The 12,514-nt window shown below is 34.9% G+C and overlaps 1 protein-coding gene across 2 annotated transcripts; it reads left to right on the top strand.

Moving 5' to 3' along the window:
- The first annotated feature begins 39 nt into the window (after positions 1–39).
- LOC131928385 (mucin-5AC) lies at positions 40–12,478 on the top strand. 2 transcript variants are annotated; one of them, XM_059284400.1, is made up of 7 exons: positions 40–141; positions 2,238–2,381; positions 2,495–5,244; positions 7,027–7,150; positions 7,670–10,039; positions 10,162–10,359; positions 10,561–12,478. In XM_059284400.1, exons 2-7 carry the CDS (start codon positions 2,249–2,251, stop codon positions 10,614–10,616), a joined length of 5,631 nt encoding a protein of 1,876 aa, XP_059140383.1. In that variant the 5' UTR covers positions 40–141; positions 2,238–2,248; the 3' UTR covers positions 10,617–12,478. The 2 variants fall into 2 exon arrangements, with proteins under 2 accessions (XP_059140383.1, XP_059140384.1); XM_059284401.1 differs by having other exon boundaries at positions 7,673–10,039.
- The last annotated feature ends 36 nt before the right edge of the window (positions 12,479–12,514 follow it).

The raw sequence follows: 12,514 nt of genomic DNA on the forward strand, positions 1-12,514 counted from the left end.
ATACTCAACCTCACTCTCTCCCAGAATTCTGTCGGCTATTGCGCATGCGTTTTGGAACTATTGCAAATGGCGGCACTTGTTATTGTTCCATGGCGTTTATGATACATGGGAATAAATAACTATACTTGGACACCTTATTAGGTAAAAGTTATTGAATTAATAAATATCTTTTGAATTATTTAGCTCACCATAGTTTATTTTGGGGTAAATTGCGCCATTATTATATAAAAGATAGTCATAGCACGTCGTACCATAGCGAGCCTTTTCCGGCCATGGCTGCAAATTTTGCCAGCAAGGCCGACCCGAAAAGATACAAATGATGCTTACTTTAAAAAAAAAATTAATAATAAAAGTGCCTCTTTTTCTTTAAGTAACGCTTTTTGTTTGTTTCACACCGGCAAACTTAAAAGTGAAACACAATGCAATACTTTTTATTTACATCAGCCAAATTAAGTATTAAAACGTAAAAAAATAATAAAGGTGTTTTGAGTGTGACCCATTTCCAAGTTTTACAAGTAGATTTAGTTTTAACAGCACCATAAGAACATTTAGATCTAGATTCTACTCTAGACAGTGTGTTTTTGAAATCATCCTTCTAGATCTAGATGTTAAGCTATGCTTTTTATATTTTATGAGTGTTAAAATGATGTAGTCTAGTATTTTTTTCAGTTAAATCATAAAGCCACTATAATAGATTGGTATGTTTAAGAATACAATCAATTCATATTCATCACATCCCAATTTTTAACCTAAGAGATTGAAGCCATTGCCCCTTCAGTGCTGTACAATTTGTAATTTACTATAAATCCAGTACATAGGCCTATATCTATCATTTGTATTAAATAATATAATATAGTAGGCCTATACAACTTAAATATATTAGGCCCTAAGTAAGCTACCTACACATTTAAAATAAATCAGTATTGCTGTGTTTTACTTGAATCAAGTTTTTCTGTAGGTGCTAAAATATTGTTTCAAGAATTTTTCTGCTGTCATATTCCCAATCAGTCTTAGTGCCAAGGCTATTATTATGGCCTGGTTAATGCTAATGATGCCACAAAAAAATCTTTGGTTTGGTATAATCCTGATGATGTTAAAATAAGTATTATAAAATGTTGCTAACTATTCATTTATTTAACAAGTAGGTCTATAGTACAAACTAGGTGGTGAAAAATTAATAGCTAATTTTAAGTTTGTGCTCCTAAATTGACAGAGATGTCAAACATCATAAATGAAAATATAGGGTCTAGTCTTAAAATAAAAATAATTTCTGTGAAAAATTTATTTTAATTTTTACTTAAATAATTGAAATAGGCATATTTCAGTTTAAATTTTAGTATTTTTAAAAGTGTAAAGATACTCAGAAGACTAAATGCTCTTAGCCCATATCAACAAATAATATGGTGCCTTTTAACCAATCTGTGTTATATTAGCCTCAGTGTGCTGTAACTTGTTGAAGGAAACAAATTTTCTTTTCTTGAAGTTTAAAAGACAATTGTTTTATATTTTTGTTGTCTTTCTTATCAATATCCCTTTATTGCTAATGACACATCTTGTTTAATTTTAAAGGGGATTGACTTCTGTTCTGTTATTAACATTTCTGTTTTGATGCATACTGTTTAAATAAAAAGCATTGTTTATTTATGATGTGAAAAATCTCAGTTAAAAGTATGTGGTTGAATAATTTAACTAAACCACTAGTAACTTTTTGAATGCAGAAAAAACACTCAAGTATTACTGTGATAATAAATTTCAGATTTTTAACATTGTTTCCTATTTTAAGTTTTAAAATTTCAAAACAACAGAACAAAAATGAATCCTTTTCAAATTGTTGGTCCAGGGGACATAATATTGATCTGTTTCTATGGCCCCAATATGTGATAAGATTTTTTTCTGTTGAAAAACATTAATTTTCATACCAAAGTGTGCTACATGTCAGAGTGGATATAGGTTGTCCTACAGAGTGTACATAAGCCAGTAAAGTGCATAATTGCCAAATTACTAGTTGCCAAATGTTTCTGTTAGAATGGTTAGACAAGTTTAACTATTGCTTACCAGCTAAAAATAAATAATATAGACAGTGTAAGAACTTAACATAATATTGTATTTTTGGCTGGCAGGGTTGTTATATTTACAAGTGTATCTATAACTGCTGTGATTATTGTTCACTTTTTGTGATGTAAGAATTTTATAATAGTAGTTAATTTATTAATCTAAAAAAATCTTAATATTTTCAGGTGTGCGTCTAATGGATGGCGCGATGGGTCAGGAGGAGGATGTCGTGGAAGCTGTACTAACATGTGATGGGGACTTCCACGACCCAGACTTAAGTAGTCGAATAGAGAAGTTTAGACATAGGCTGAAGGATTTGTTATTAACAGGTAGCTAATTAGATATTATCTTTGTAGATTAAATTGTTTTTGTTAAATAATAGGCTAATGGTTTTATCACAAGGTTTATCTTGCCTTTTAAATGTATACTTTTATTTTCTCAGAAAAACAAAAGCTGCTCATTAAAAAGGTGGAACCGTGGAATAGTGTTAAGGTAACACTGACCATTCCAAGAGAAGCAGCCAGCCGACTGAGACAGCTGGCACACAATGGCAATGATGCCCTCAGGCAGATGGGCATTCTATCTGTCCAGATTCAAGGAGATTCACAAATTTCATTGACCTTTGCGGGTCGCAATAATGAACCTACAGAATTTGTGTTGCGCACACCTTCTTCTTTGCAGTTAAGCTCAGCTACTACAGAGCCTAGTTGCCCTGTACCAAATGAGCTAGCTACTTCACCAGGCCCTAGTAATGACGAGGTGACCAGAAAAAACATAGTAGACTATCTGAGACACGGATCATCTGTTGGCCAAAACCCATCTCTGTTTGAAACTATAATGGGTGTAGGAACTTCGCCAACCTCGGGACTTGGAATTGGTCTTTCTCCAAATGCGTTTCAAGGACCTCATATCCCTTCATTCAGACCAAATAATATTGCCAGTCAGACTGTGCAAAACCAAACACTCAGAGGATCTCGCAACACATTTTCTTTCACTAATTCTACTGGAGCTTTTCACCCACCAATTCCTCGCCTTCCTGCCTCTGCAGGTCAGAGTTCAGCAACTAAATCGACACACAACTTCCAACCAGGCAACCGCCCCATAGGGCAGATAGTCACTATGGGTCAGGCAAACAATTCACTTCAGCAGACGCTACAAACTAACATCAGCAGTTTTAATCCAGTTGGACCTTTAAGACTATCAGCTCCTTTGAGTCCAAGCTTTCATTCCCAGACTTCTCTGGTGCCACCATCTTCTCCAACATCAAATATGATGTTGGATTTACCACCACCACCTCCATACCCTCATAGTGTTAATAGTTCTAAGCCAGGAAAACCAGTTACTGCTTCCAGTCCTTTGTTAGTTAATCTACTACAAACTGATCCACTGGCAGTAGCTGCAGGTATGGCTAGTGGGAATCCAAATAAACCTTTAACAGTTGGTGATTCTGGTGGACCACCGCCTAAGAAAAAGAAGCGCTCAAAGAAATCAAAAGACTTGAAACCAGCTTTCCCCCCTCACTTGATTGCTAATACTGGTGTAGAATTATCAAGAGGGATGCCCAGTGTGCCTAATGACAATGTGACGGTAACATTATCGCCACAGTTTAGAGACACTTATTCTCTTGATCTGGTTCCGTCAAGGACTGGAATACTTCCTACTAATCACATACCTAATTCCTCAATGCCAAGTTTTCGTCCTGACAGTAAACCATTGTTTTCAACAGACCGTCCGTTTGGTGAGAATCCTGCAGATGTTCCTTCTACAAAAATTGACATTAGTAGAAATGGAAATAACAGCTCGCAAGTTTCTGATTCAGCAAAGGATTTGGATCCATTTACTGTGGAAATAGCAGCTGGAAAGATAATCAATCCTTACACTGGTCAGTTAGAACCAAGGGACAGTCTTGTCGATTCAGGGCAGCCAAACCATACTTCACAAATGATAAGTAGGAATGTATCAGAATTAGAGGAATTGAACAAAATGAGTGTGCCTATTTGTTCATCCAAAGCATTGGATGTACATGCTACTGCTGGCTTTGTTCGCTCAGGAGGGCAATTACAGATGGCAGGTGATCGGATATTGTCTAATCCTATTCGTTATTCAGTCAGTGAGGAATCTACAAGCTCGTCATCTAATATCTATGCAGTGACTCCATGGCAGGAAATAGCTAGTAATGTTGAAGAATCATTACCTAATTCATCTGTGAGAAATATTTCTAAAAGTAATGTACATCAAAGGAACACTGTATCTGGCCCTGTGAATGGGCCCATTTTAAGTGGACATGTTGTTCCATCTCAGCAGGAATCTAAAGATTCATCTTGTTCTTCTGGATCTATGATTTACACTAGTAGCTCGTCTACATCCCAAACTGTTTTTTCTCAACCTCAGACACATCAGATTGTTTCAGTAACACCTGGCAATGAAGAATCTTCACAGATATTATCTAGACCTTTGTCTTCTTTTACTTCACTCCATTCTGTACAGTCATCTTCACCTTCTTTGGTCTCATTCTCCAACCAGCAGAAGCAGGCAGCAAGCTCTGATGCAGTTCAAGCCACAAAGTATGGCTCTTCTCATTTGCTCAATTCTTTACCTGAAAAACATATTGACTCTCAAAGTAGCACTGAGAGCCCACCTGAAAAAATGTCATCTGAAGGAGAAGAAAATTCCAACCACAGTGGCTTAGCTGCCGACTCTGTACATTCTGGTACAACGACCCTACTAGAACATAGTGGTGTTAAAGTTGAAAATCATGACTCTGGGGTTGGTAGCTCGTCAGAGAGGTCTGATGATACACCATCAGAACCTGGTGATAGTGAGTTTCGTTCTAGTCACACTGGAACCGACAATGATGAAGGAAGTGGCAAAACGCAGCCACCCAAAACAGCCCCCACTAAAGTGGATATAAAACCTACAGTGACAAATACAATAACAGTTGGGTATATAATGAATCCAGGTGAAAACACGTTACAGACGAAAATTATCCACCCTAAGTATAGCAGTCAAGTAAATAAAACATCCTTAGTGACATGTACTCAAACGTCGACCAGTTGTGATATTACACGCTTGTTGGACACACATAAAATATCAATGGAAAATAAAAGTGTTGTGCAGACAAGTGGGCAGCAGATAAATTGGGCTTCTCATCTTCATGACAGTTATATAGGGAAATTAAAAGATGATTTAAAGGTAAGTAATGCAGGTATTGAAAGCTAATTACTTAAAGACTCTGTGCGCCAACATCTAACTATATATGGGTAATCCATGGTGACTCACCTTGCTTTTTATCCTGGTGTTTAGATCAATTCTAGCCATAATATTGTAATCGTGATGTTGCTAGGAAGATGGTGTGTGGTTTTTATTTTTGAAATTACTAAATATTATTATAAGAATACAACCTCTATAATTATATTTTGTGCAAAAATATGTCAGTGGGTATTTTAATAAACTTTGCAAAATGTAATACTAAAAAAACCCTTTCCCTCAAATTGGATATTGATTTAACTGGAACCATTAAAATTATCAATGGGTTTAAACATTATGTATAAACACATTAATTGGTTTTGGGAAACGAATTAGCAATATTAGTTTTGGATACATGCCACTTGGCAGTTTTTTCATGCTGCTAAAAAGATCTTCACATGTGTCCCTTAATTAAAAGCTCAGTTTAATTACTCTAAGGCTAATTTTATAATTATTTTTTTGTCTTTAAATATCTTTTATTTTTCCTGATCCATTATTCATAATTAGAGACTTTTTTTTTTAGTTTTCTTAAACTAATTTTGTGTGTAAGAAATAATTTAGTAGGCTATATTGCATTTGTTTTGGTTGCCTCAGTTTTCTGTAGATGATTTGACATAATTAGCTAGTATTGACCTTTCATTACTTTCAATCTACATTTTACATATAATTAAAGAGTAAGTTTTAAATTGTTTGATAATGAAGTGTGTGTTGTTAGATACCTAGTATAACCAGCTCTTTTGGAAATTTGCAGAAGTAAAGGACCCTATAGTGGCACCTTATAAAAATGGGGTTGAAAAGTAGGACTCATTGAGAACCTTTTAAATAGCTCAAACAAAATAATGCCAGACTAAAGGCTACTGGCCATATGTCATAAAAGTAACAACCTATCCTTTGCTAAAAGGACCATTACAATATAGCCCCTAAAAGTTTTCTGCTAATGATAACCTAGCATTAGTGTATTGTGAGTTTAATACATTGCAATGGTAAGTCACTTTACAGTAGGATTTGAAGAGTAGTGTTACTTAGTATACACAATTAATTTAGTGTATAGTGATAAACAAGTCTATTATCCGGAACTTGAAGGCAATATTGATGTTTTTTGACAGGGTTATTTATGAAAATAAATGTTTATAATCATATAATATATAAACTAAACTTAATTACCCCATCAGGTCTTAACTGATTAAAATAATAAATGTTGTTTTGTCTTGTCTAATGGTTAAAAAATTAGTTTGCATTAATTTTACTTTGCCTAAGCAAGCAGATTAATTTAGACTACTTTATTGTGGATACATGATAATATTTTGTTGAGATACCAATGAAATATTTGCTCAATCCAAAACTTAAGTTATACAATGGAGGTTGTAAAAAGAAACAGTTGAGAAACTGCTAATGTTTCATTTGTCAGATTTTGAGTTATCAAAATTGAAAACTTGACAATTATGCATTAACATTAATGCATTCCTCATTGTAAAGTACTTAAAAAAATTATCAGTGACATTATTAGTTTCTTGAGAGTTAAGAATAAAAAGTGAGCCTGATTCATTTTCTTTACATTACTGTTATGAATATTTCAGTATAAACATTTAAAACTATTTCACCATCTTTAATGTCTCTTTTAAAGGAAGCGTCATAGCATGCATATGTATGTTATAAACATGCTTCATTTTTAACACTTGGAAGTATATACATATATCATAAACTAAATTTAACATTTTTTTCCTCTAGGGTGATATCCATAGTCAAAAAATGAATGGTCCAACAGGAACTACAGACAAGACATTGATTGCTATAAATGAAACAACACAACAAAAAAAGTTAAGGAACTCGCCTAAACAAAATAGTAAGAAAGGTATGAGTTTTGCAACCCATTCAGTTTCTTTTTAAAATCAGTGTAACAAGTTGGGAAAAGTAATTGATACATTCCCTTAAATAGTAGAAACTATAAATGCTTAATAAAATATAACATCAATTTTATTTTGCCTTGAGTAAGTTAATGATCATTTTTCTCTATAATGAAATGTTTACCATTTTGAATTTGACAATATTCACATTAGCCATTTTAAAAAAAAATTCTTTTTTGGACAAATTTTTAAGAATTTTTTTTTTTACCATTACCAGTCTCTTTTTGGACTTAATGTGTTAAGGGTTTATTTATCATTTATGATGGTTATTTAGAAAAAAAAGTTCCTTATTTTTATCAACTGTAAGACTATTAAAGAATCTCTAAATTCTGATAACTTTTGTTCCACATTTATTTGATGCTTTGTGATGTCATTAAATATAAGGATATAACTAAATTATATTCAAAGTACTTAGCTATTTGCACATTTGTTTGAAACATTAGTACTAATTAATTTTTCTTTCACAGCAGATCAAATTAAGCTTGAAGATGATGTTTTAGAGACAAAACTTCAGCAGTTTACAGAGTCTGCTAAAATATCTCCTGCAAATAGTTCTGAGCACAGTGATGCAATGGAAACACATACACGGGAAGAAAGACCAGATCATCTAATTTTAGAAATGGAAGAGTTGGTCAATGGGAAGACAGGCAATGGGAACATTGGAATGGAGGGCAAAGGAGGGAACAACATCACATCTATTTATTCTAAAAGATCTTCCCCAGTGAATGTGAACATGTTGAATCATATATATGCTCCTGGTTTACCACTTCCTCGTCGCCTCACTGAATCAGTCCAGAGGGTGGTCAAACCTTTGCCTGCATCAGAATCTTCAGTTGCTATGCCTCAGGTTCGACCATGCAAATCATCATCTGCAGGTGGTTCCCCAAGAGCTGGGTCTGGTTCATCTCGCAGCTGTATTCAAAGTGGCACTCGCTCACCGGGTGCCAGTGTTCCCAAATTAGTTGCCCATGACAAACATTCGCTTTTATCAGGTGGCTTAGACCTTGCAGGACTTTCTAATTTTCCAAGCAGTGAAAGTAGCTTTATTCACTGCAAAACTGTGAACTCAGTTGATTCAAAAACTCTGCAAGCTAGTGAGCTGTCTCCCTCTAAACTTTTGGACACAAAATGTTATTCTGGTAAAATGTTGTCACAAAGCTTTCCTCCTCATAAATCTAGGGACAGTGTTTTTTCTCGATCAAAAAATGATAGCACTCAAGATTCAAGGTTAACAATTTGTTGGAGTAACCATGTCACAACAGACAGTTCTGCAAGCAGTAATAGTAATAGACAAGAAGCAGCTTCTGATACTGCCCATTCCACAAAGGACAATAGTACAAGCCATTCCAATGCATCTTCCCCATTAATGCCTGTTTTGCAGCGGGCCCAAGAGCCATTGTTAACTCCCAGCATTTCTAGTCAACAAACCTCTATCAGCTCACCACATATTGGCAGCAGTGCACCAGCGTTAGCACTCCATGTGCCTTATGCCATTAGCACAATGAGCAACTCTACTTGTAGTTCTCCTGGACCATTGCCAACTTTATACCCCATGTCTATCACATGCACAATGTCTGGTGGAGCTGACACTGCTTTGGTTACATCAACAGGGAGCATTCTACCAGAACTGTGTGCTCCTCCCAAGCTAACTAAAATCACTTTGCCTAACACGCCAACATCTCATTCAACTAGAAATATATTTGAAAGTGTATCAGGGAGCTTAACAAATGACAAGCTTGATGAGGGTATTCATTCTATTGGCCCATTGTTGACCTTAGAAAGCCAGTGGAACCCAATGAAATCTGATTCATCTAGCAAGCCACACTCAGACAACGTTGATGTTGCTAATGAGACTATAACATCTGTGTCCTCTCATACATCTCTAACAAAAATTAAAGAACCAATTTTGGAAACCATTAGTTCATCATTAGCAACAAGTTCATCTTTGTCTGTGAAGGAGCCAAAATTAGAAACAATCAGTTCACCAGTGACCACCCAGTCATCTGTAACTGTTACAGAAGTGAAACCAGATACTGACAGCACATCTGTCACCATCAGTTCATCAGTGTCTGTTAAGGAAACAAAGCTGGAATCTATAAGCTCGTCACTGGCCACCCATTCTTCTGTGTCTGTAGTTAAAGATCTTTTACCAGAGACCAAAGCTGCTATTTCTTCATTTGTTGCCAGCTCAGCAGAGGAGCACGGAAAAAATGACAAAGATATGGACAGTCCAATGGTAACAATTCAGAGTAAATCATTGGAACATGTTACTCGATCTCAACCTCACTCCGATTCTCATTTACTCAACAATGATTCCCAGCTGCCTTTGGACTCTGAGGGATCTGTTAGGAGGGTGACCAGAAAAAGAAAGTCCACACACAGTGAAGGAGATGGTCAGTCTGATGCACCTGCAGAATTGATACCTGTATCAACTATCAAGTCCACTCCTAAAACACTAACATGTATACAAAGTGGTCTCACCAGTGTGAAAAGCAGTGCGCAACCTAAGACACCAATGTTGGGTAATGGTGTCCCATCTAAAGCAACGGAAGAGACCAAAACCATTCATTCTTTTACTGAAAAGAGAGAATCTGAGAACCGAAATTTGAGCTCATCCCTAGATCAATCGAAGGATATTCGCACACCTCGAGCTACTTCGAGCGATGGCAAGGAGAGTTTGCATAAAGAAAATCGTTCTCAGCGTGCCTCATCAGCTGATGATATTAAAGTTAAACCAAATCAAGGCAGCTTAGATACAAAAGATGAAGGACATAAAAAAAGTCATCGTATAAAGAGACAGTTTTATGCATATGTTCCTGAGAAGTCAATTGATCAAAGTGAGTATGATTAAAACAGTTAGAAATTATTTTATTTTTGTGTAGAAACCTAACATTTAAAAATGTTCAAAATAAAACAATACAACTGAATGGATATTAACTGGATTGTTTGCGTTATTTAGCATACTTTGACACACCAATCTTGAGTGGCCGGACACGAAGCAAAAATAAATCAACAGATATTAATCAAGATTCTGCCCCGTCGCAAGAGGCAACTGTAGGTACAATAGACACTCAACAACACAACCATACAGATGCTGTTAAAGTTGACCCAGAACCTGGAGGAACTAAACGACCCACACGCTCTGTCAGAGCTAAAGGTAGGTTGCTACTTCCTCGTACCCCAAACTTTTATTACATAACATCAAGTTACTTCAAATGTTTAATAACTGCAAATTGCTTACACTTACAAGTTTTGTTGATGGCTGAATTTGTGAGGGTCAAACTATATACCAGTACATCCTGCGACCTTTCTTCTCAATAATGGAATCTACAATGTTTTGTTTTGTTTTTTTGTGCAGATAATTCTCAGGATCAAAGTGCAAGCAAGCGCAGAAAAGTTCATCAGCACAGATAACACAAATTATTTTTTTTTTGGTGTGAAAGTTTTAGCTGTGTGTAAATGTGTAACACTACTGTTTCATCATGTTAACTTACATAAAAACTGTTCATCACTGTGGTAGGATCCACAAACATTTTACTTAGGTCAGTTACTGTAGGTTATGGTGAGTTTTTTGTACTTTAAAAATGTTAAACTAGTATTGCAGATAATAAAAACAATGTATCTTAAGTAGTAATGTTAGCTATTAGAGAGTATTGAAACCACTCCACTATTAGACTTCACTGTTAACTGGCAAATGAAAGTGACGTAATAGCTTTTTAAATTTTAAATAGTTACTTTGATAAGTAATTTGATATTATTTAGATAGGAATTCCTGTATTTGGTGCTTAAATGATTCTAAAAAAAAAAATTTTTTAAAGCAAAAAAATATGTAGAATAATAAGGGTGAGATGTAGATGTACAACATTAAGAAAACTTGTATGCTCATTAAAGTTTTAAAAATGTATATAAGCCTGTGCCAATAAGTAAGTTTGTGTACTGTTTAATGCTCTGTCAAGATAATAGGTTTTTGTACAGTGCTGCATTTTTACATATTTTATTTACTTAAAAAAAGGAATGTAGGGTTGAGTATATTTTAATTTTACTCATGAAATTAGTCTGTACATAATTACGGTTGACCTATAATATTTTAATTCACTTAACTAAGAAAAAGCACACAAAAGACAACTAGTTTAGTTTTTGCATGAGTAGGTGTTAAGGTACATTAAAAGAAGGAAACCTGCTTCTTTAGATAGACACAACCTGCATAATGATAGAACTTTTGTACGTTGCTTTGATTTTTAGCATATAGTAATGTTGTTGGTCATGCTCAAATGTAAATAGCTATTGTTTTTAGACACATTTTTAGAACAGAATAAGTTTTAATATTAAATCACAAGTCACATTATTTGTTCTCATTCTTTACTCTTAAGAGTATTCTTTTAGTTGGCACAGGCTTGTATACAAATAAATGTAATAGTGTCTATGTAATGACATTCAGTATTACAGAGATTGTTGTTTAGTAAAAGAGTAAGTCTAAATACCTTGTATTTATTACCTAAATGAAATAATCCCAAGTCTCAATACTCATTGAACCTCCAACAATATATCTAGGAATGCACCAAGTCAAAATTACAGCCACACACTCACAAACACGTCCACATGTAGCTGCACCCCAGCATCAGATTGCTGGACACTTGAAAGCTTGTTTAGACAGTTGAAAGAACAAAACTGGTAGGATGGTCTGTGTAGCTTGTGTGTCTGGTCAGCATTGTGTGTTAATCAGATGTATTTCTCTATCTGACTGCTGGTTTGTGTGGATCTGGCCAGGGGTTTTCTTGGAAGGGTCAGATTTATTTATAGAATAGAAGCTATTTTTTGTACTAAGGTGACTTGTGATAGTTGATGATATATTGCCAAATGTATCTTATGCATAATTGAATCATATAATTTGTTCTGAGTATAGAGTGGGGGTTTAAGGATTTCATTGTACATAATTTTCTTACCTAAAGTTGTCATGTCCAGTAAAGGCCAGACTTTTTACACAGTAATATTCAATGGCATTATGCTTGGCCACATAGATGTTTGCTGTGATAACTAACTTTAAACACATTTTTTTGAAATGATTGAGCTGGCATGGACTAGTCCACACCCCCATCTTCCCCTGGTGTATTTTGTTGTATGACCATTGAACCAATTTAATTGATTCCTTTTGCATTAATGATCACTGTATTTCATGTAATTGTTGGTCAGCCAACACTTTAGCTATGTAGCATACTGTACATATTATCATCACTCGTGCACATGTTTAGAAATAAGAAAATTACTTTGAAATATTATATTATGACGTCTTGTTTTACTTTTTCTGTCAGTCC

The sequence above is a fragment of the Physella acuta genome, unplaced genomic scaffold (assembly GCF_028476545.2).
Source record: "Physella acuta isolate Inbredline_101_S28 unplaced genomic scaffold, ASM2847654v3 ptg001496l, whole genome shotgun sequence".
Taxonomy (NCBI): domain Eukaryota; kingdom Metazoa; phylum Mollusca; class Gastropoda; family Physidae; genus Physella; species Physella acuta.

Coding starts and splice junctions, on each gene's coding strand:
- LOC131928385 (XM_059284400.1), top strand. CDS start 2,249: ATGGATGGCGCGATGGGTCAGGAGGAGGATGTCGTGGAAGCTGTACTA. Junction 10,040..10,161: donor TGAGAAGTCAATTGATCAAA/GTGAGTATGATT, acceptor TGCGTTATTTAG/CATACTTTGACACACCAATC. Junction 10,360..10,560: donor ACGCTCTGTCAGAGCTAAAG/GTAGGTTGCTAC, acceptor TTTTTTGTGCAG/ATAATTCTCAGGATCAAAGT.